The sequence below is a fragment of the Pleurodeles waltl genome, chromosome 8, assembly GCF_031143425.1.
Source record: "Pleurodeles waltl isolate 20211129_DDA chromosome 8, aPleWal1.hap1.20221129, whole genome shotgun sequence".
Classification (NCBI taxonomy): Eukaryota; Metazoa; Chordata; class Amphibia; order Caudata; family Salamandridae; genus Pleurodeles; species Pleurodeles waltl.
The window spans coordinates 1,007,178,013-1,007,202,829 of record NC_090447.1 but is presented as its reverse complement, the minus strand read 5'-3'; the positions used below and the strand labels follow the sequence as shown (position 1 = coordinate 1,007,202,829).

The following is a 24,817-nucleotide window of genomic DNA, read 5'->3' as shown; positions in this document are numbered from 1 at the left end:
AGCTCCAGCGACACCTCACCTTCCTGACTCCGTGCAACGTCTTTGTCTCCTCATCGTCTCCATGGTGCTGTACACAAGGTCGATGCGACTCTATAACTGGCCCACACTCCCTCGTGAGTGGCGTCGGACTTTTGGAGGTGACTCCGTCAAGACGCTGTGATAGTCCCAGTTAAAGATATTGTGTTTCTAAGTGCTCTACTAAGATTGAATTTTTGAAAATTAGTATCTTCACTTGTGGATTTTGGATTTTTGTCATTTTGGTTTTGGTACACTCAGATAAATATTGGCTATCTTTCTAAAGTGTGTGTGTGTGTGTACACACACACAAATTCTTTACACATTGCGTCTCCGATAATCCTGACTGCTTGAGAAGGGGGTTATCTTAGCTGGGGGGCTCCCTTATCCTGACTAGAGTGAGGGTCCCTGCTTGGACAGGGTACAAACCACTGGCAAATATAAATGTTATAATTATAACCCATTTCTAAAAATAAATAAATAAAAGTGTGTCTCTAGTGTTTCGGGCATGACTCTAAGGCCTTTGACGACTACACCCAGAAGAACCCAAACCATTCCTGAACTTGAGGTGAAGCTTTATGTTGCAAAGCATTGCAAGACTCTACACAAATGCCACTCCAGGTGGAAGTCGAGAGTGTGGACTGCTCCTTAAATCATTCTTGCAGCAGATCATCTTCACAGTCAAACTCTTAGGGGAAGTCAAAGAAAAAACATAAGTTCAAGCGGTACTCAAACCCTGTCCCCAGGTAATAAGTGAGGATGTCACCATGCCTCCAGGTCTCAGTCCTGTTCTACTGAGGAACCAATTCCATCTTTGGCTTTGATGACCTTGAGTACCCAGGTTAGTCAACAAAGTTGCAGCAGTCCTTTCAAGAGGCCATGCGGACAGCTGTTTCTGGTGCACCTTCACCTTGGAAGGGATCCAACCCATTGTGATGCTTAACTCCTAGCTGAGATCATCTCAACCTTGACGGCTCCTAGATTTGGATGTGATGGAGCCAATATTTAACCACTCAGACTCTGACATCTTCCTGTATTACACAATTGCACAGAGACAATACACCAACATTTTGGTTCAGACTCAGATGAGAGGCAGACATATGGTGATGACAATGGAGTCAATGAGGAAGCGTTTGCATCCTCTTACCCTCTTATGTTGAGGACACATAGTACATGGACCTACAGGATGCCAGTGGGTTAGGTAACTCACTTGATATTGGATTGGTGTCCCACCATGCACCAGCTATGCAAGAGAGTACATCATTTGCCTCTGTGATTGAGAGGGCTGCTTGAGATCCTTGACATCCACCTCCCCACCATGGAGGTGAAAACAACTGTCCTCCAAGAGGCCCTTCACCATGAGAAGGCACCAGTCGAACCTCTTCTATCCTTCAACAAGGCTCTCAAAGACACACATTTGGGTGAAAGCATGCTCTGGCCCTGCAGTCAATCAACAGCTTTCCAGTCACTATAGATCAACTTCAGACTATCTTGTCCTTTTAACATCGCATTGAACCCCTGAGAGTCTTATGGTTCAGGTATCCACCAGCAGGGACCAACGCCTTTCTGATGTTTTTTCCTGTCAGATTCCAAACGCATGAAAATGTTTGGCAAATGGATGTTCTCTTCGGCCAACCTTGCCTTGAGATCGGTTGACAATAGCCGCCTTCTTGGACATTACACACACACCTTCCTTTAGGACAAGGTTGATGAAATGTTACTGGAAGTCCCACAAGATCTATGGGATTCCTTGGCCTAAACCATTCAGGTTGGCCGGGATGCAGCGAAGCTTGTCGTCCGCTCAACCCTAGATACCAACAATTGCCTAGGAAGGGCCATTGGCACAAGCATGGTGCTTCAGCAGGCTTCTTAGGGAATGTCCAGGCTCCCTTAAGGGACACGCCCTTCAGTGGTACCCGCCTGTTTGGTGAACTCAAAAGTGGAGGATTTTACAGAGAGCTGAGTTACAGCATGCTCCTTGGGCCTTTTGGCACCAGTCCAACGATCCTTCAGCTTTTGCCTTTTTTAAGGATGTCAAGGACTTGGTGTATCAATCACAGCACCCTGCCACCCACACAGCAGGCATCCCATCCCTTTGAGGTCTGGGCTGTGTGTCCAACAGACAATGACCAGTCTATCAGGGGCAACAAACATCTTAAGCCCCATACCAATTTCCAAACCTCTTTAGTGCTCCCTTAGTAGCACACAGTCTGTTAGGTGTTAAGGTCAGTCACTTCCTGTCAAGGTGGCAGAGTATTATATTTGACAGGTGGGCCCCCCCAAATATCCAGTAGGGCTATGCTCTGCCTCTCGTTTTCAACCCACCATACCTGCCATCTACATCAGAGCAGCTCTCAGTGGATCATCTATTCATTATGTAGCAGGAGGTGGAGGCTCTTTTAGCCAAAGGAGCCATAGAGAAGGTCCCAGACACAGAAGTAGACTGGATGTTATGCCCACTACTTCCTCATGTTGAAGTAGGACTGAGGCCTTCATCTCATCTTAGTTCTTAAGCCTCTCAATGTCTTTCTGCGCAAGGAAGAATTTGTGATGATCATGCTGGTCCAGGTTCTCTTCCCCTGGATCCTGGATGGTTGTGAGTGATATGTAAGATGCCTATTTTCACCTCGTCGTTCTGCAGGCTCACAGGTACTAATATTTCACAAATTGATGGTGGTGGTCACTGCCTATCTTCTGAAGTCTGGGATACGAGTCTTTCCTACCTCGATGACTTGCCGTTGAAGGCCTATTCTCCACAACCAGTCGCAGACTGCATCCATACTACAGCAAACTTCCTGCTATCATTGTGGTTTTTAATGAACCTGCCAAAGTCACACATAAGTCCCCTCTCCACATTAATCTGTTGGAGCTACAGATAGTTTCCTTGATGTTGAAGGCCTTCCCACTGATCGCTATGGGCAAGCTAGATCAAGTTCTCGCGAACAATACCACTGCCATTTGGTACTGCAGCATGGAGGGCAGAGTGAGGTTTGAGTCCTTTACCAGGAGGCTCTATGCCACTGAAGACAGCTGAGCAGTCAGGTGGGCATTTCTGTAGCTGTAAACCACCTGGTGGGATCTTCAACCACCAAGGTGATCTGATTGAAACTTCTAGATGTAGATTAGTTACCTTAGAATTCTTCACAGGTGTCAGACTGGATCTAGAAATTTTTCATGAGCAGTATCCCTGCGGTCCGTTAGATGGTGTAGTTTCCATCCATGTGTTGTCATCCATGCCGGAAGTCAGGTACATGGTGCCTATGTAGGCATCACCCCAGCACGCTGACATCAGTTCTTTTCTTTCCGAGATAGTCTGCACAGATCCGGAGAGAGCTACCCCCAGTAATTTTTTGACTGACCTTTTCATAACTTTTTGTCAAAGTTTTTTGAGATTATTCTCCTGGTATGCCAGGAATGTCCACTAGTCAAACTGGCTTCAAGCCCTGCGGTGCCCGTCACTGACAGATGGCGGTGATGGACCCACCTCTTGCTTGCCTCTGGTGCCTGGAGCGCAATCATGATGCAAAAACCCGCACAACTGCTGCACTGTGCACCTCAAGTACTTGAGGGAGCAGTTCCTCGAGCTGCTTTCTATTTGATGTATGATGGCACAGCTGTCTTAGTCCCATTTGTGAGGAAGATCTCGAGATCGGTTGCATATCCATTGAGCGTCACTGAAGTTGTTTGGGTAGGTCACACAAAAAGAAGAAAAGTAATATATTGAAGAGCTCTTCGAGTTCACCCCATCCAAAGCGATGAGAGAGCGTCATTCAAGGCCTGGCATCGTGGTTTAACATGCGCCTGGGCCGGCTCCGCATCTACCCGGGTTTCTGGGAGCTGGAGAAACTCCTACGTAACTCTGAAATTTTATGAAGCCATGCACCTCATATTTGGGCGACTCTTTCTCGCTGGCACGCCTTCGGGTCCTGTTTGTTTGGGAGGGACACCTACTAGTTCTCCGCTAGAAGGTCCGCCCTCCAGTACCAGTTGGACCCCTAGGATCCATGGAAGGATCCAGACTGGTGCTGGATGTACAACCACAACCATCCCCGATGCCGGTCCCGATGTAGACACTTCTGGCACCCTCCAGTGGGGCAGTCCCCATTCTCCATCCTGACTTTGACACAGAGCTGGAGGGCATCACTTGAGGCAAACTGGAGAGTTGCCCTCCAGACCGAAGCCTGAGCCCAATTCCTTCAGGTTGGGTCTTAGGGAGAAATAGAAGGAACCACTGGACCCTGTGGAATACCAGCCCTTAGACACCAACATAGACTGGTGTGAGGAATTGCCAGGTGCCTGTGGACTGGACACCTCTCCAGATACTGGCCTGGTTACAGAGGAGAGAACTTCTTTTGCCATGGTGGTGAGAAGGGCAGCTGAGGTTGTGGGCTTTAGCCTGCCCTCAGTGACAGTCAAAACTGTCTTGACAGAGGTGCTTCAGCCAGGAGTGGCCCCCTCAGAACCGCTTTCCCCTTTTAATGAAGCCCTTATGAATGTCCTGCTTGGGACTTGGTTCAAGGCTAGTACAAGGGCTCATATGAACAGGACAAGTGCCAACTGCTCCCAGGGGATGCCAATTTACTCATGCAACACCCTACTCCAGAGAGCTTGGTTTTCCAAGCCTCCTCTTCACATGTAAAACCATAGCGCATTCGCTACCCCTCCCATGGGTAGGAAATCCAAGAGGCTGGACACCATAAGCAAGAAATTATTTTCTTCTACCAGCCTGGCACTAGTCCATTAACACTACATGCATTTTGGCAGTTACTCCCGTAGTCTGTGGGATTTGGTTGCGCAGGTGCTGCCCACGGTCCCAGAGGAGGCTGGGGCCATACTCTCCCAAGCTATGAAAGACAGGAGAGATTCAGCCAAGTTCACGATCAGATGTGGGCTGGATACATCAGACTTGCTAGACAGATTGGTTTCTTCATCAGTGGCCTTAGACACCACACCTGGCTGAGAATTACTGGCTTTTCAGGGGATGTCCAATAATTGCCCTTTAATTGCTCCCATCTTTTCAGAGACAAGGCAGGTTCAGTGCTCAAGCGCTAAAAGGATAGCAGAGATACAGCTAGGTATCCAAAGCCCCTTTCCAAGCCAAGTCTGCTTTTCGTCCCTTTCATGGCCACAGAAGGGGCTTCCACGTATGTTGTCACCTGCCCAGCAACCATGGCACGCACGCTCCCCAGCCTTTGCATGGCTCCCCCAGAGCCAATGTGTTGGGTAGCCAGAGGTCGGGGCAGCCCACCACTGCCCTGGCAGCCTCCAAATCTCCTCAGTTCACCCTCCAAACATCATGGGCAACCAGTGGGAGGTAGGATACGCCATCACCTGCACCACTGGGAGTCGATCACATCGGACGGCTGAGTTTTCCAAATTGTCCGAAGGGGCTACTAATCCCCTTCATGACTACCCATGCCACTTACTTGTGGAAGGCTCACAGATGACCATCTATCCTTACACCGCCAGGAAGTGGTGGCTGTCTTGGCCAAGGTAGCCATAGAGAAGGTGCTGATGCCTGAAATATATTATGGCCATTATTCCCATTACTTTCCAGCGCCCAAAAAGGATGGAGGCCTTTACCCTATCCTGGACCTGCGCCCTTTGAATGTATTTTACAAAAAGATAAAATTCAAAAAGCTCACTCTCGCTCAAGTCCTATCTGCCCGCCCTAGACCTGGGAGACTGGACGGTGGCGTTTAACTTGCAGGATGCATATTTCCACATTCCGGTCCTGCCTGCCTACAGATGTTACCTGCTATCCTTGGAGGGCCGCGAGCACTTTAAATTTGCCTTTTGAGCTTACCAGGCCCCTCGGGTGTTTATCAGGGTGATGGAGTGGTTGCAGCTCATCTGCTGAGATCAGGTGTACCAGTCTTTCCCTATCTCGATGACTGGCTGTTGAAGGCAGACTCGCCCCAGGCAGTCGTCTCCTACCTCCAGACTAGGGTAGACCTCCTGCAATCTCTCTGGGGCTCACTATCAGTGTGCCGATGTCACACCTGAGTCCCTCTCAAACGCTCCCTTCATCTGAGCTGTTATGAACATGATGCAGTTTCGGGCTTATCCTGCCGAACGGCGGGTCCAGGATGTTCAGGCTATGATATTGATGTTTCAGACTTTATCCTTTGTTTCAGTGAGACTGACTCTGAGGCTGCTGGGCCTTAGGTACTCCTGCAACCTGCTTGTGGCACATACTTGTTGGGACATGCGGCTCCGCAGTGGAACCTAATGTTCCAGTGGGTGCAGCATCAGGGTAATCTGTCCGACATAGTTCAGACCTCAGTTGGGACTGCAACAGATCTGCAGTGGTGATTAACAAACCACGATTGTGTCAGCGGCAGACCCCTCTCCATTCCCCAACCAGATCTGAAAGTGGTGAGAGTTACGTGACTCAGGATAGGGGCCATCTGGGAGAGGTAGAGATCAGAGGCCTCTGGTCTTTGGTGGAATACGGACTCCACATCAGCTTACTGGAGCTCCAGGTGATCTACCTAGCATTTTGAAAGCCTTTCTACCTTTTCCATCACTGAATGGCTAGTGCACGTTTTCATGGACAACACCACCGTCATGTGGTACTGCAACAAACAGTGCGGATTGGGGTCGTGGACCCTTTGTCAGGATGGCCTGTGCCTCTGGACATAGCTGGAATGTCAGGGCATATCCCTGATGGTTTAATACCTGGCAGACTGTCTGAATGCCAGAGTGAACAAATTTAGTTGAAGATGCCTAGTGGATGACAAATGGCGTCTACATCTGGAGGTGGTGCAAGGTCTCTTTCAGCAGTGGGGAGAGCCTTGGTTAGATCTATTTGCCACCGCCAAGAATGCACAATGTCAGCAGTTCTACCCACTGGAGTTGCCAAGGCGGCTCTCACTTGGAGATGCTTTTCATCTCTTGTAGAGCTCAGGCCTCCTGAACGCCTTTCCACCCATTCCACTGCTGCAATCAGCCCAGCCCAGCCCAGGTCATCCTTGTGTCTTTGGACTGGGCTCGGGGAGTTTGGTGACCCAAGCATCAGTCCTCAGATCAGGCTACCCCTTCAGGAGGATCTTCTGTTGCAGTAGCAGGGGAGCGTTCACCTTTGATCATTCTTCAGTGGACCTCAATCTTATACTTAGATTTCTCATGCGCCCTCCCTTTCAGCCGCTGCACAACTGTCCTCTCAGGCGCCTGACCATCAAGACGGCCTTCCTAGTGGCTATAGCATCTTCCCAGAGGGTCAGTGAGCTCCAGGCCTTATAATCTAAGCCACCATACCTAACAATCTTCCCAGACAAGCTTGTTCTTCGCACTAGAGCTTCCATTCTGACAAATGTTGTCATTCTTTTTCACATAGGCCAGCCCGTCACTCTTCCAACCTTTTATGCTCTGCCACATCCCCCCTAGGAAAGAGAGTTGTCATTCTATCTTCACTGCACAAAAGATTTCCAGGTGGACGATCAAGTCTTCGCAGGGTATGTCAGAGCCAAGAAGGGGAAGGCTCTGCAGAAGCAGACCATCTCCCAGTGGATCGTGCTCTGCATTACAAGCTGCTGCACACTGGCAAAGAAGCAACCCCCTGAAGGCCTGCATCTCATTCCACTGAAGTCACAGCTGTGACTAGTGCGCAGAGTTCCAGTCCCGGACATCTGCCGTGCAATGTGGCATCTTGGTACACGTTTACTAAGCAATACTTTCTGGAAAGTCAGGTCTGTAGGGAAGGGCATTTTGCCAGTTCAATCCAGCAGGACATTTTAGTGTGAACTTGTTTCGCAGCCCCACCTCTGGGCAAGGTATTGCAAGGGTATTTATTATAAAGTAAAGAATCTGCGACTAGAAGTTTCTATCAGATGAACAGGTTACTTATCTTCAGTAACGCCTTATCTGGTAGAGAAACTATCTAGCAGCGGATTCCTTACCCACCCCACTGTTCTGCTTTGGTTAAAAAAAAGGAAGACGATGCCAAGGAATGCAGCACTCCTAGTTTGAGTAATGAATTTATTAAGGCACTTCCCAGATATCAAAATAAAGTACACAAAAATATTAACATGAGCATTTAACTTGAATACAATAAAACGTGTAAATACCAAAATTCAGTGCCGGGCATAAAAAGTACAATGCATCACAATGAATATATCTATATATATATGTATATATATGTGTGTGTGTGTGTGTGTGTGTGTGTGTGTGTGTGTGTGAAATGCATTACCATGGGCATGAAATCCAGCATCTTCATGGTGCCAATGTCAAGTTGTGGAACCCGGACAGCTGAGACAGGAGAAACCTTCCCCAATGGGATTTTGTTCTGGGCAGTGCGTCCACCCCCAAAATAAGTTCCTTCTGCCCCAGCGCCAAGCTTCCCCACCTTATATACCCTAACAAGAGGAAGGTTCTGGCAAACTCCCCCTCCCTTTGCAAAAGGTATGAAATTCAAGCGCTGCTTTACTCTGTCTGCATCAAAAACATACAAAGGAACAGGCCCTGCCTCAATGCGCATTTCAGAGGCAGAGGAGCAGTTCTTTTCGGTAGTGAAAACACTGAAACCATTCCCAGGCTGAGACTCTCTCATCATGCCTATGTCCACATCCCCCATGTTTAGTTCCTGTGCAATGTAACCCGGTGCTGGTGAGAAGAAGCAAAAACATGTTTAATGTAGAAAACAAGCTTTGTAGAAAAATACCTGTGCCACCAATGTGACAGCATGTAAGCTAAGCACAAAATAGGGACATTGGTCAAGATGGAGTCTGTGGTTAAATAAAGATAGCATTACACCTACCCATCCTCCCCGCTCTACGTATAGATTTCTAGGGACAACGCCGTTCCCTTTCAGAGCCCTAGTTTTCCACTCTAGTGGTCAGTATAGTGGCTCCACGCTCCTGGTGTGAAAAGTTGTGAAATGGGACTGACGTCAGCGTGCTGGGGTGGTGCCAGTCTAGGCACTGTGTACATCACTTCTGACGCAGATTATACTACGTGGATCCGAATGACATCACCTACTGGTGCGCAGAGGTACTGTTCACAAAAAATATCAGATCCAGTCTAATGTCTGGGAATAATTCTGAAGTAAAGAATCTGCGGCTAGATGGTCTCTACCTGATGGTAAGTAACTTGTTTGACAAGCTTAGATGCCAATACCTAGCGGATCACAAATGGCGGTTACTCCCAGAGGTGGCGCAGCAATGGGGTGAATGCTGGCTTGCTGTCTTTGTCACTGGCAAAAATGCTTAGCGTGCACACTTTTGCGCTTTGAGTTCCCAAATAGGCCCTCTATCTTATTTTGCCTGCAGTGAATGTCTGTAAGTCTTCCCGCCACTGCCTTTCATACCCCAATTTCTGAATTTGGTCACAAATGAATGGACCAAAGTTATACTAGTGGCTGTGGATAGGGCTAGGAGAGTGTGGTACCTTGAACCTCTGGGCGTGAGAATCTTTCCTCCGATCGGGCTGCTGCTTCTGGAGGATTTTCCTTCACAGCAGCAGGGCAGGGCCTTGCACCCTGGCCTCAGCAAACTTCACCTGTCTGCGTGGAGAGTGGGTGACAGCAATTGGTCTCCTTTGGCCTTGCTCCTAAAGACGTTGATGTGATACAGGCAGCTCGGTGTCCATCCACGAAATCGGTGTATGCAGGATGCTAGGAATAGTTTGTGGCTTGGTGCGGCACCCACCAGACTGACTTGACCCAGGCTGAACTGTTTGTTGTATTGACGTTTGTTTTTATTTTGGCCCAGCAAGGACTTGTGGTGAGCACTGTTAAATTATTTGCCATTCCTTTATGTTCACGGGACCAGCTGTCCTTGAATATACCATCTGTGTGATGTGTTTTCTAAAAGGTTTTGCAGTGTATGTATGTATGTTTCCACCAAAGCACCTTATGATGCCACTGTGGGACTTGAATTTAGTCCTCACTTTTACCCATGTGTGCACCTTTTGAGCCAATTTAAACTTGTCTTGTGATCCTCCTCACCTTAAATATGTTTTTTTCTAGCTGTGCTGAGTGACTGAGCTTCAGACAATCTCCATAAAGCCTCCTAATACCATCTTTTTTTCCTGACAAGCAGGTGTTACGGACTCGAACATTGTTCCGACTGAAGGTGATGAAGCTTTTTCATGTCAGAGAAGCCATCACTTCTCTGACCTTCTTTGTGCAGCTTCATCAACTCCATGGCTTGGACCCAAGGAGGGTGCTGAGCTTTTACATAGATTGTACCAAGGAACATCAGGTTGACGATTAGCTCTGTGTGCGGTTTTATGGTGCAAAGAAGGTCAAGGCGGTACAGACGAACAGTTGTCTGTATTAGGACCTGTGGCACTTTGACTAAGAAGGAGCCTTCAGAAGACATGAGGGCTCATTCTACTAGAGTTAAGGCTGCTTCTGCTGCGTTGACACACAGATTGTCTGCCCTGGATATCTGTCAGGCCACTATGTGGGCATCAGTGCACACATGAAACACTACTGCCTTGAGAGGCAATTCCTTGGGGAAGGGCTTTTCACCTATTCAGTCGTGCAGGACTTTTCGATCTAATCCATTTTACAGACCCACTACTGTGGGAGGTACTGCTTTGGTATCTGTCCTCAACGTGTGGATTCTGCAGGTAAATATATCCATCAGAATACTTTACTTACTTTCAATAATGCTCTTATCTCTATCCATTTATTGAGCTTGATGTAGCACACAACTCACTCTCGAAGGAGTGTCTTGTCACCGCGTTGCAGGCAAGGGCAGGTGCATTCAGAACAACCATGTTTTAAGCAACTTCTTGAAGGCCCGGAAGTCGAGCATGAAGAGACAGTTTGTTACAGTGAAATTCGTCTAAATAGGAAAAGGACCTGCCACCGAATCTGGCCATGCAAATGCGAGGAGTCTGTAGCAGAGCCTTGTTAGAGGAACGTAGCTGCCTCCGAGGATGGTAGTGTCTGAGTCCGGAATGTGGTAGAGGAGGAGAACATTTTATAAAAAGCCCTGTGTGTTAGAAAGCACAATTTGAAAACAATAGGTTTTCTTATGGGCAGCCAGTGTAGTTTTTCCAGGGTGGGCGCTGAAGGAGTCTGTGAAGGGAGGTTGAAGATAAGCCGAGCAGCAGTGTTCTGCACATCTTTCAGCTTGGTCAGCAAGGTGTCATTTGCGGCGACCAGCATTCCCATAATCAAGGCAGCGGATTATGAGAGCCTGAAAAAAGGCTTTTCCTAGAGGTGGAAGGCAGCCAGGGGCAAACTTTTTATAGAAGCCTCATTGTGGCACAGCACTTGCCACATGTGGATTTAACTGGGTCTCTCGTAGACAGTGTGTGGTCGATTTTTACTCCCAAATTTTTCACTACATGCTTAGGCGAGGGGGGCTTTGCCGAGATCTGAGGGCCACCAGTCAGCTGACCGTTGCCCTTGGTCTCTGCCAAATAGCACAATCTCAGTTTTTTTACTTTATACTTGGAGTAAGAAGTTGGGTTTTTGATGCATAAGACACTGTCTCCGTGCTGCATGCTCTCATAATCTGAGCTAGAGATGCCATATAGACATTAAATAATGTAGGTCTCAGACTCAGGCCCTGCGGGACCTCTTTGCTTGTGTGCATTGTTCTTGATTTGCTAGGACCCAGACATACATTTTGAGTATGATTGTCAAGGAAGTTCCTCAGCCAATGAAGTTCTGTGACGTAGATGGCTGCTGCATGAAGTCTATGGATTAGACTAGAGTGGGAGACCTTGTAAAACGCTGCAGATAGATCCAGTAATATGAGCATTACTGGGGTTCCTGCATCTAAAGAGAGATGGGAAGTATATGTGACTGCCAGCAGAGCCATATCGTGCCCTGCAGGGCTCGGAAACCCGATTGTGAAGAGTCTAGGCTCTTGTGAGCTTCCAAGAAGGAAATTAGTCCATGATGAAGCTTTGAAGGATTTTTGCCAGCAGAGGTAGTAGCGAAAATTGTCTTTAATTTGATAACAGGGATTTAAAGTAGGTTTTTTTTTAGGAGCAGGGATACTTGCATGCATTCCCATTTAGTTGCCACTTTCGCAGAACCTATAGAGACATTGATCAGTGTGGCAGCGAAAGGCTCCATGAGGTGTGCTAAGCTGGATAGAGTGTTGGGGGAGGGGCAGGGTTCGCAGGGGAAACCAGATTTGGCACAGGTTAGCATTATCAGGACCTGTTCAGTGGAGCAAAAGCCAAAGTATTCCACACAGGCAATGGCATCAAGGTGCAGTTGATTCTGGTTAACATACATCGCTGAACTTACTGAGCTAGGTGGGAAGCTCTTGTTGATGATGTTAATGTTTTCTCCAAAACATTCCACTAGGAAGTTGCAGAGTTTTTTGGGAGGCCGGAATAGCAGTTGTGCATGCCTGGGGTTTCAAAAAGTTGTTACACTTTGTATAGCTCCTTTGTGGAGTTGCCTACTTGAGCAGTAGTCAAAGATAAATGTGCTGTCCGTGCTGCTTTAATCATCTTACGGTAATTCCTTAACGTGTCCTGATATACTATTTTGTCTATAGGAGATTCAGTGGAACACAGTCTGTGCTCCGTACATTTGCACTTGGATTTTTCTGTATACCTGCAAATTCCTCACTGCCCTCCCACCTCCCCATTCTGTGAAATGGTCTTCTTTTTTCATCTAAAAGGGTTCCAATTTAGGCATCTGCACATTGGTTCTTACAATTCACTGATGGGCTCTGCATCTGAGGGCGCAGACAATCTTCCAAAAGAAACAGACGTCAGTGTGCGTGGTTGGCACTGTTATGTCACTCTGTTCTTCAATGCCACAGTGGAATGAGGTAGAACCGCAGCCACACTGCACCACCTGCCAGCACACAGGAGCCTAGTAATATTCACAAGGTGAAGAATGCACCAGAAAGAGCCTTAACAAAGATAAGTAACTTGTTCCATATGTTTTTAGTGTTTGTTATTGTGCTGTTTGTGAGGTCCTAGATTGAAAGTTTTAAATTGCAACTTGACTTCTAGCTGCGATCTGGGTAAACAAAAGAGTAGCTGTGTTAGTTTGGCAAAAGGGTAAAACCACATTGGGTCTCAATTGTTGAATGTAGGCAAGAAATAGGGGAGATGTACACATTTCTAGCACTCTTCTACATAAGTCTGTGATTATGCAATGTGCACTAAACTTTGATATTTCCACACCATCTTAGAATGTGTATGGATCGTGTATTTTACTCTAGATAGATAATTTGGTACTTCACCCATGAGACAAGCTGTTTTATAAAAGAAAGTGGTGGGGTAAGGTTCCTGCCTACCCTCGACCTGGGGACACTGGTGGGAAATTCGGTGTAAGAACATCAGTTGCAACTGACCAAAGAAACTTGGATCTTAATAGGCTTGTTTAGTGCTCAAGAGAATATTTACTCTCATGAAGGAATTAAAGACTCCCGGAGTGAGAGAGATCTCCACAATTTCTGAACTGTCTGTGACAAGGCACTTTGGTAGAAAGCTGCAGATGGTCTGGGATGCAGATTGGACTTGAAGCATATCGTGGATTTCCGTGGCAGCTCATTGCTAAGCATCCTCGGGGCAGACCAACCAAAGGTATTAAAAATGAAAACATGATTCTTTTAGTTCACTCTACAGAGCACTGCTCAACCTGGTAGAAAACCTGATGTGGATCCCCTACACCTTCAGTCATGGCTGTGGATTACTGCAGATGGAAAAGTGTGGCAAGCACAGATCCACAACGCAACTTCGAGGGGATGCTCCATCTTGTGCAGTTATCATTCTATCCTTAGAGGATACTGGCCATACTGCACAAGGACTCACACTTGTAGCATAAAACATAAATCTCTTGTATACCTATCACATGTTCTAACCTACCATACACAGAAGATGGCAAATCATAGGATAGTGACCAGAATTGTAGACTCCTTTCTCAGGGTAAAAATTTAAAAAACACTAGAGCCTTTCTACGTAAACTACGTTGTGCCAGCTGACAGTCTCCATATAGCCTGGCGAGCAAGCAGCCACTCCTTGAAACCACCTGTTTAATGGCATGTGTGACAAAAGTCAGATAAGACTGTCGTACGAGGCATATGGATGAGAAATATACAGAATCTGGATGATTCCAGAAATGAGAACTATCCAGTCATTCAAACATGAATCGAAGACAACTAACCCAAGAGAAATACATGCACTTGCAATATCCATAATTTCCCATAGAGCTTTATAAAAGGGAATCAAAGTCGTATTCTTCCATATATGAACTCAGTATAAAAGTGGTCTCAACTTAGCAACTTGGTCAACATCCCTCATCCCAACTCCAAAAGTAGAGGGGACTATTGGTGAACTAAATGGTAACTATAGCAGCTTCTTAAGAATTTTTTTAATGAGCTTTAAATTCCCCATATTATATGAGCCCCGTTGTTCAGATCCATACAACGCCACAGATTAGTCTTATACTTTAAATGCACAGACCAACCATTCGATCAGATGTTGTAATCTGTACTGGCAGACTGGTGACACCCAAGTTTTCCATTGGAGATCTTGATGCTGACTGTGGAGGTGGTATCACAATGTGCGGGAATGCTCTGGAGCTGGAATTTTAGAGTAAAAAATGTGTCTTTGTGCATGCATTGTTGTTGATTCACACAACTGCTTTTTAGTTTCATTGATCTAGACCATTTACAAAAGAGAGATGATTTTCCTAAGCTAATTGGTTATTTAATATGATTAGAGAGGTTTGACTTTTTTGCTTGTTTGTTAGCCTTACTTTACCTTCTTGGGTGTAATTGACATTTAATTGTCTTTCCTAACATCCTCAACGAATTCCTGTCTTCTGCTTTTCTAGTGTAATCCATATCATCTGCCAGACAATTCAGTTCTCTGCAACATGGATCATAGGAAGCCAGTAACTACAGCTCCAGACAATTGATGTGCAATCGTTGTTCTTCTGCAGACCACTTGCCTCCTGTAGATAAGGCACTGTACTGATCTCCCCAACAGCTTGTGCTGGCATCGGACTCAATAGAAGTATCTGATTTAGATCCAAATATCGCTCACCCATTCCACACTCACATGTGCGTGAGCCACCCTCCGATTTGTTCCTTTACCTCCGCCATCAACTGAATTGTATCCGCATATGTCAGGCCCCTGCGGAAATGGTGAGCTTTCAAGCTTTGTAGGGCCCTGTAATTCAGGGGAACTGCAAGATAGCCTAAATAGAGGACTGGAATCCCACAATGTGGGCATTTTTTCTCAACAAGGTCTGTTCCTTTGAGAGTGTCTTGCGAAGTTGTTGCATGATGCTACCTTTTTCAACTGAAGACTCAGTGGTGGCACAAGAATCAAAGATCAAACCCAGAAATGTTGTTCTTTGTGTCAATATCAGCAAAGACTTTTCGGCATTGATAATAAACCTGAGACATTCCAGCAATGACACCGCTGTTTGGAGGTGCTCTCAAAGTTTCTTGGGACACTGTTCCATGATAAGGATATTATGTAAGTAAACAAACAAATAAATTCACGGGGCCTGTAAAGCCTCCATGGATAGACACAGAATCTTTGTAAAGCACCGAGGAGCAGAGGAAAGGCTGAAGGAAAGAGAACTGAATTTGTAAGTTTGATTGCCCCACATGAACTGAAGGAATCTGCGGCGTGGAGGCAAACAGGCATGGCGAGGTAGCCATCTCTCAGATTCCAGTGCCCCATCCAATCGCCTGGTTGCAAAAAGTCTCTGAGGAGGTGTATCTCTTCCATCTTTAAGTGCTGATACACTAGTTACTCGTTGAATGCTGTCAAATTGATTACGGGGCATTGGCCTCATCCCTCTTCCCCACCAAGAAGAGGTTGCCCATGAAACCACATGGGTGGGTGACGGAAGGAGTTTTAGTCCCTTTCCTTACCAGATTGTCGATGTCCTCAATAATTGAGAGAGCCTCTTTTCGGAGAACCGGAGGGGCTGGGGAGACCTTTTTTGATGGGGTGTTCCATAAAATTAGATTTGAAATCCTTGAGTGGATTGAAGGACCCAGGTATCTGACGTGATTTGTTTCCCAACTGTGGGTACATTGACCCAGCCTTCCCCCCACTTTTAGTCGGGAAGAATGGAGACCATTTACCATAGGAATTACCTTCGAACTTTATGAGAGAACGTCCTCTGGAACCAGGATCCCCTGGAGGTGTTGAAGTTGCCAAATTTTGATTGGTCCTGCCACCGTCCTCTCTGAGAGCCTTTGCCCCTGGAGGGGGTAATAGAGTGGGACCAGGCAGCCAAGCACCCTTTACCACAACCGGCCCTAGAGAAAACCTGAGGAGTTGAACATATGCTTGATGGAGTTTTGGGCCTTCCCCAATGAAGTGAAGGTGGTTACGAAATTCCTGAGCTCCTTAAAAAAAGGGTCTCTGAAAAGTCCCCCCCTTGTGCAATAGGGCCAGCCTCCGATGATGCAAGGTCTCCCAAGTTTGGGTCCACTTTGATGAGCAGAGACCTTCTGCGCTCTGTCAATAAGGCACAATTTGCATTCCCTACAAAGATGATGGCCTGTTACGCCCAACCTGAAAATACATCTCGAGCAATCATGTAACCCTATAGTTTTGTCTCTTCCACCAGGTCTAAGATCTTTGTGAGCGGTCCTTAGATATCTAAAAGCTTATCTTGGCATGATCAGTCGATACCCTTTTTGGGATCTCAAATGTATTTACACAGGATGGTAGCCATACAAGAATCAGTATCTGGGGTCAATACCAACTTGTCCTCGAGAGAGGACCCAGGAACCTTCTAAGGCAGGCTCATATTTCCTTCTTCAGATGTTTCCTGAGCTTTGTGGCGACATAGGTCACTACTTTTTCAGCTGGAGACCGCTCCGAGGAGCGGGGGCGTATGAGCTCATCTGGGTCCGGCATGTCAGACGTGTCTTCACCTTGTGGCGTGAGAGTGGGGGTACTGCTGTGTTCCTGGATGGGCTCCATGGCCAGGAAGGCCTTGGTTTGCCATTGTAGTCTCTGTGGGATGTGTCAGCTTTCACATTAATCAGGGTATGTGCCTTATCTGAAGAAGTGATCCCATCTTCTGGAGTTGTGTCGGCCGTAGACAGGACCTTGGGGTCAGATGCAGCTGAGGGAGTGACTTGTCACAGAAACACGTTTTAGGAAGTCGAATGCCTGAACTTCCACGCCCTGTACATGTTTTTTGCTTACTCCCTGCCTTGTATGGAATTCGGTACATGTGATGTGTGAGGGTCTTGAAGAGCCTGAGACAATCTCTTGAATATATAGGGGTCAGAATAGTGGCAAGCCATTAGCAATCGTTTTTGTTCCGAAGGAGCCATAGCGAAGCACACAGCTTGTTGTACGGTTACAAAACTCATCATCCTAAGAGATGTAAGGAGAGCCATTACCCTCTTCCAGGTAATCTGCCTCTGAACGCTGCATGATCAACGCAAGTTGTAATGTGGGCTGTAGCAAGGCACAGACTTTTTTGGGTGCTGCGAGCAGCAATATGGAAGAGTAATTAAATGAAATATGGGTCAAGGCCCTGGGACACATGCCCTTTTAGTTATGGGCTATCTACTTAGGCCCACCTGCTCAAGTACAGACCCCAAGGGGGCATCAAGCAGTGATAATCGCATGCTTGAAAGCACAAATACTGACCTAATGCAGGCGTCAACTCCGGGCAAATAATGATGTGGATCTCTGCCTCCTACAGACCCTTGCTGGCGTAACGCTCCAGGCAGTGCAGGCCAAAGCTCTCTCCACAGGCGCTGTTCTGTTTTCATACTGGAAAGTAACTATAGGTTACCCGTGGAGAGAAGCCAACAGCGCATCTCCGTCATCTTGCGTGAAATAACTCACCCTCTAGTGGGCGGTAGCCATCACTCCGTACAGCAGTACCCGCAATTCTGTATTGGCGCCGCGGAGTAAACAAAGAGGGAGCCTGAGATAAACAAGAGACAGTTATTGTACTGGCACTGTCGCCACTGGCTGTTTGTTTGTTTCTTCCTTTCCCATTGTCTCATGGGAAAAGTAGTTTGTGGTTGTTTTTACATGGCAATATTTTAGAATAGAAATAATGCATAATCCTCGCCTATGGTCCTGACATAGAATTACACGATTTGTTCCCATTCTCTGATATACACCCAGGAGAGAGAGCTCAAGCACACATCAAATCTACACAGGTTTGGAAGGTTAATAGCAACCCCCCACCCTCACCCCTAAAACAGATGCCATCTCAGGAAAAACCCTCATTCTGCAGCAGACTTACTCAATGTGGCAGGAAACGTAATCTGAAATTCCATCTATAAGAGATCTACGTCCAATGTGGTAAGAGACCAAGGACTTGCAGAACATGCACTGTATACAAACTGTGTAACAAAATGGTATTTAGCAGCTCCCAAAGAATAATGTTACTGGCAATATGGTTGTATCTGGGGCTCAATAGTTTTGATGGCAAAGGAAATCTGGCCTCCTTCCCCTGTAACTGGTCTTTCGGGAGTATTTCTGTGCTTGGGATGCTGGGATAAAGATGCTCCACCTACTTGGCCAGAGCTGTAAGGGCTTATGTCACACACATGAAAATCAGAGCAAAACTAACTGAAATCTAATCCAGGCGAGCCTAAAAAAAAACTCAACCTAACTTTAAATTATTGGAAATTCAATGCAACGTTTTGCTGAAGTATTTTTTCTGTTCTTTTCATTTTCTCAAGTGTGAAATGTTCACTTAGGGCTAAAGCTGGAAGACAGGTAAAGGAAATGCGCTCACTGTCAATCAGCATTTTACTCTGCCTCGAAATGCAGAATATCGGTAACCTGATCATTTTTTTAAAGAAACAAACTTTAAAAGTATGTGTTTCAAATTAATGTGCTAACCAACCTTTTGTTCTGCTTGCCTCACGAAAGATATATGCGTGATCTTTGATAAGCGTATGTAAACTTGACTTAGACTTTCAGAACCTTTATTTCTACTAGCAAATATGACCAGGACATAATTAAAGTTTTTTTTTTTTTTTTTTTATCGACGACATAGATTTTGACAGAACACTATGTTTACAAGCTTATAGTGTTTAACAAAAATACATATGTTAATGTACACACGTTTTTGTTTGTTTTCTTACACAACTCATCTCTTCTGCGTTTGTAGACAAATAAAGAAGCTCCTGATTGGTACATAAAGCCGAAGCAGAAAACAGGATGAACGTTTGTCCAAGTATTGTCAACACATGAACATTTCTTCAGAGAAGACATTTTTCTGAATAAGCATTAACTGTCATCGTTATTATTTGTACTCACAATTCGGAGAACAATCAGTAATGATTTCATATTTGTTTCCTCTTCTAATTTATAACATTCTCTTTGAACGTGTACAGTTTTTATTTAAAAGTTTAATCTCAGTGCAATACTTTATTTTTTATCCAGCTGTGAAATGTGCCTGTGGTTTAAAAACATAATATAGCTTATGTATTACATATTGACAGCCGATTAAAAACGTGTGGTTTTAATCCATTTATTTCACTGCAGTCCTGTTTGTTCCCTTCTTTTATTTAGCTATGCTTCTGTCACTGTTGACTCTAGTAGAAAACACTGACAAAACGAGTAGGTCTGGATTTATTATAGAGCATGCACCAGCACATACATATGTGATTACAGACTATATACATCAAGGCATACATACACACATATGCACGTGATACACACAGGTCCAAGCATACACATCTGACGTTCATAATCTGCATATAAGAGCACAAACAAAATACAGACACCTAGGCACACTTCCAACAAATGCAGACATTCAACGCATACAGCATACATGCACATCTAAATGTAGAATAACTCTGTAGAGACACATTACATCCACAGTCGTAGAAGAGGGGGAAAACAAAGAGATATTTATAATGTAAGTGGGGCAGGGAATACCGGTTACATTAATTGATTGCCAACAGGAGACTGGATCAATTATTACCAGCAAGAGACTGTGGATTAAGTGGGTAGCAAGTAAATTATTTCATTAGCAGTATGATGCCAGTGAGCAGGGTCGGCTTTAGCGCTGGTGGCGTCCTATGCGCCCCCCACCCTATGACTATCTCCCCAAATTACTCCCCCCCCAACCTCCTGGCAAATGTGCCCCTCATCTCTCCATAGCCCTTCTCTCACATACATTAATTTGATTTAAAGCGCTGGTAAAGGCTGGCTTTTACTAATCCACTCAGCTATCCATATAAAACATAGTTCTGTTCTTTGCAGTAGGCTTTAACCCTTTGTGCTACTTTATGGCGAGTCAACGCTGCCTCTACACAAAACTCCGATCTCTCTCTCTAACAGGAACAATAATCACAAGAGGTATCTCGACATTTTAATTGCTTTCTGAAGGCTGGACGCACATGGAACTTTTCAGCAGGTGCTTTTAAATCGTAAGTTTGGTAAGTTGTTGCTAAACACAGCTCCCCCCTGAGGTCAGCACCCCCAGTCCTGGCCAGCACCCGGTGCGGTCGCACCTTCCTAAAGCCAGCCCTGCTAGAGAAAACGGGAGACGGTGGTTTAATTCACCTATTAGCACCAGACCAGATGTCCCAGCAAGGGGTGGGTTGAACTGTGCAGCAGCGTGAAGCCAGTTTAAAACGGAATTAATTTGCAATTATCACTCCTAGAGTACTGTCCAACACATTACAGCTGCCATATTTCACATGCAGGAGCACGGTATGTTTTATTTGCTCAAGAGGACCTTTTTTGGGCTGAAATAGAGTAGACCACATCCTTCCATTTTGTTTCTGTGTTTCGAGCACTGCATGTTGATAAAACGAACTGGAACTGCACAGTGAGTTAACACTTTCTATAAACCACTCTGCTGGCACACACTTAATTAGACTGTACGCTCCACTCGAACTCTAGTGTAAGGCTGCCAGAGAAAGAGCCTCATTCACCCCTGTACGTAATAAGCCATTAGCAGGATGACTGCCAAGAACGGTAGATGTTGGCACCAGCAGCTTTGAGTCTGCTGGATGTATTCCTCCGCATCCATTTATTTATTTCTACGGTGATGAGTGAGAGGATATCCTGCCTTACAGTGCGCATGTGTTTAAGTGTGCTCAGATAATTTGTAAAAGAATACCTACTGGAGCCCAAAGTTTGCTCATAAGTTCTCAGCCGGCATTGTCAAATGGTAGGATGGTGACCGTCATAGTTGTGTAGTCTCTCTTCCACCTCACGCTTCTTTAATCCACCACCGGGCTCTTCCTGTACCTTTATCTCACGGTTACAGGTTCTTTTTCACTTCTGCATTCTCCCCTTTTCACTGTTTTTATAATCTATCTTTTTCTCCTTTGTCCTTCTTTTGTAGGTTTTCTCTTTCTTTTTCTAGATTGACGTCTATTGAGGAAAAATAAATGCCAGTCCCCAAAAATGAGTGCTGGTTGGCCCAACCCACAACCACCGGCTCAAATTAAGCACTGAAGTGTAGGAATATATTAATATGCTTTAATGGAAAAGTTTTATAACTTTGTATGCAAGAAAAGGAATGGTATTAAGGATTTTTGAGATTCTTTTTTTAATATTCCTCACAAATCACAATTAATCACTTAACATAGAAAGCAGTTAGCTAACTGGTTAGGTGGGGAGAAGCAACAAAATATCCTCAAATATTGATTAACTCTCGCTGTTGCTACAGCGCAACTAAGGCAGTGATATATTTCAGAGACTTGTAGCCAGGGAGCCTTCCATTGTGGGCATATCTGTCTGCTGTACCAATACAATGGCCCACATGATCTTGCAGTGGGGAAACGTAATACGTTATTAATGACATTTACCATCAACCAATGGCTGATGAATAATGAATCAGCATCTAGTGCTTGAGTGGGCTATTTTACCTCGCTATGTAGATCACATTTGCTATGTCAAACCCCACTGCCCCAAAGACTACATTTAGCTTACTTAACTACCAAGAAATAAGTGATCCTATTGACAATGCCAGTGTACGGAGTTCCGACAGCTTGACAATAATCAGGACGTTTCATTGGGGGTTTGCTGGAGATATGTTGGATATATTTTTAACATGCTAATGCCGGTATAGGCCAGTCAAAAATTGGGGAAGCCGTTATTACATTGCACAATTTATTCTATGCAAGAGCAGATATTACTGGTCTTTTGTTTCTGCAATGTGTTTATTGTCAGATTTATAAATCCGCTTTAAAACATTTCATACTTCAGAAACAGATGTTCATTCTACAGTCTGTAATTCGATGTTTGCATTGTTGGCTCATCCACTTTTGATTGTATGATATATTGCACTATTATTGATAACTGACTTTACAAGGCAACAATAATTCATGATAGTGATAAAAAATAACCATGAAATATATTTCAATCAGTCAGTTCAAAAGCATTTTAAAATGGACCTTAAAATTAAATGTTTCTCTCCAACTAGTTTGCTAAATAGTGAGTGATCCTAATGTGCCTCGAGTGTTACACTTTAAACAATAGCATTAATTAAGAGGTTACATGGGAAGCATTCCAGGTTTACAAGGCCGCCGTATTTAATGTATTCTTTCTCAGTGTTGATCACTCTTTGCATTATCACTTTGCCACTGAAGAAGCATAATTCCTTTTAGTGTCAGGGTAGTTATCATTACTCTTAAAAAATATAGTGCTTATCAACTGTCTTCCATGCTCAAGCACAGGGAAATAATTTAATAGGTAGTTGTTTCCTTCTTCTTTAGCATGTTATCGCTACAGAAATGATTCTGATGATGTCACAGTTTGTAAATCTCTCCTCTTGTATTTGTCATGATTCCTTAATAGAATTTTATTTTCTCAGATAATAAACGTCGATCAGGTACTGAATTCTTAGTTGTATTGTGCTTCATGACCTTTCGAAGATCTTTTTACTAAAAATTGATATATGATCCTTCAAATACGAGTGTGAGTTGCCTACTATTCTCTGACCTTTTTTGCTAGATTTTTTCTATTTTAATATAAATTGATACATTTTTGGGAGATCACTAATTTGAGTGGGCATTTGGTGAGCTGAAGGGCCTCCCACTGAAAATACAGACCTTGAACATTGTTCCTTATAGGATACATTGAATACAACCCATAAACCCAGGCCTACACAAAAGCCCATGCTGATCCCCACCTGGATTTTTATTTGGGAACTTAAAGACACCATTATGAAAGCATACCATTTGTCAGGTCATGTTCTCAAACTGAGCTTGGCAATTTAACAGATTCTTTGATTTCCTGAATCCTGTTCATTTAATATTATGTTCAGATTCCTGGCAATACTTGCCATACCACAGAATAGATCCTGCAACTAGTTCTAGTCACTGCAGGAATACAGTTTTTTTTATTCTCAATGATAATCTCCTCTAGGAATAGATTAGGAACAAGCTCAAAATTATTTTCTTTACATTCTTTATCTATCCCTTTATTGGAAAAAGAGCACTATAATGTCAACTTAGGTGGGAATACAGCCACATGGTTATGCAGTAAGTTAGTCCTATTTCACAACTCTACATCCAAATGCCTTTCTTCACAATTATTGTACATCATAAAGACAGCCAGTAACCCCCATGTCACTTCAGCCCGCTGTCGCCAGACCAAGCTCACATTCAACTGCTCAGTCTTTCTAATTGTACCCTAGGAGCTGTGGATGCAAGCCAGTATGTAGCTCGATTTGTTGCTACCTGCAACTCTAGGATGCAAACCTATTCTTGTATTTACACTATTTCCTAGGTTTGGTTATCATGCCCAGTAACCAGTGTCTGGAATCCAGTCACTTTCTCTTTAGTGACTCCACAAAGTCTAGCAACTATTGAACGCCTATATTCCACCACTTGAGGGAAGGACCAAGTTATGTGTAGAAAGGGTGGCTCTAAAGCCTCACACCTCGAGTAGAGGGCCAATCTGGTTGGGTATATCTGACTAAGCTGCAGAGGTGAATAGTAAGTGTGGTACATGTATTAAAAATAAAATGTGTCAATTTAAACCTAGTATTACAGGCCACCTCCTGCACCAGTGTTCAGGTCAGCCTCCCTCGGGGGCTCCATCAAGTCAGTACCCCACTGTCACTTAGCCTTCAGTAGTGCTTTCATCCTAATCTCTTTTGGACCCCATATAGGCACAGGACCAGAGCTCTGCCAGTACCCACATCCAGCATTATTTCCAGGATCTTGGAGGTCTGGGATAGGGAGGGAAAATCAGTAGAGATCTCGTGCATAGTTTTAGAAAATTAGGTGAACTGAAGAAATTGACCCAGACGCACAATAAAATCTGCCTGGCCCCTTCAGGATTGATAAAGTATTCCCTTTTATGTAACTCTCCCAAAGTATGGCATCCATCTTCCTGCACATAACCTATAGCACTGGCGAAAAGTAAATAATGACCAAACATTTAGCGCCCTCTGTAAGACTATTTTTAGCATGGCTTCCTAGATCAGAGTCCTGTATGACCACATCTGGGCAGTCTTTTAGGACATGTGTTCCCCTTATAAGGTTCGTGGGGATATTGTGTGCCCGCCATAGCAGTCAAGAGTCTTTTTTCCCAGGTGTATCATGAACAGCTCCATGGTATCAAAGACCATAAGGGGGGCAGCGGTATTCCTCTCTGGTGCCTCTCTGCATCTTCCAGCTCTCGGACACCAATCCCCCCATTCACACCTGCACCATCAGCCTAATAAATAACAATTTTATCCAACAAATAAATCGGGGTCCAAATCTCATCCGGTGTAACACTGCCAACATATACTCCCACTTCAATGTATCAAATGCTTTCTCGATGTCAAGCCCCACCAGTGCACGCTCTCTCCATCTCTGTACCCTTGACCTTTAGCATCTGATACAGACTTATAGCTGCAGATGCCTTACCTTTGAATTCTTCTCAGGCGTCAGAATGGATCTGG

At 44.9% G+C, this 24,817-nt stretch overlaps 1 protein-coding gene across 2 annotated transcripts in view; it reads left to right on the top strand.

The window, feature by feature from the left end:
• Window positions 1-19,434, top strand: part of PIBF1 (progesterone immunomodulatory binding factor 1) — an 843,837-nt gene extending 824,403 nt beyond the window's left edge. The window contains exon 18 of one of the 2 annotated variants that reach the window (XM_069205285.1): window positions 19,070-19,434. In XM_069205285.1, the coding sequence (XP_069061386.1) occupies window positions 19,070-19,123 (54 nt within the window). In that variant the 3' untranslated portion in view covers window positions 19,124-19,434. The remainder of the gene's footprint in view (window positions 1-19,069) is intronic. The other variant, XM_069205286.1, reaches the window with a different exon arrangement.
• Window positions 19,435-24,817: the final 5,383 nt, after the last annotated feature.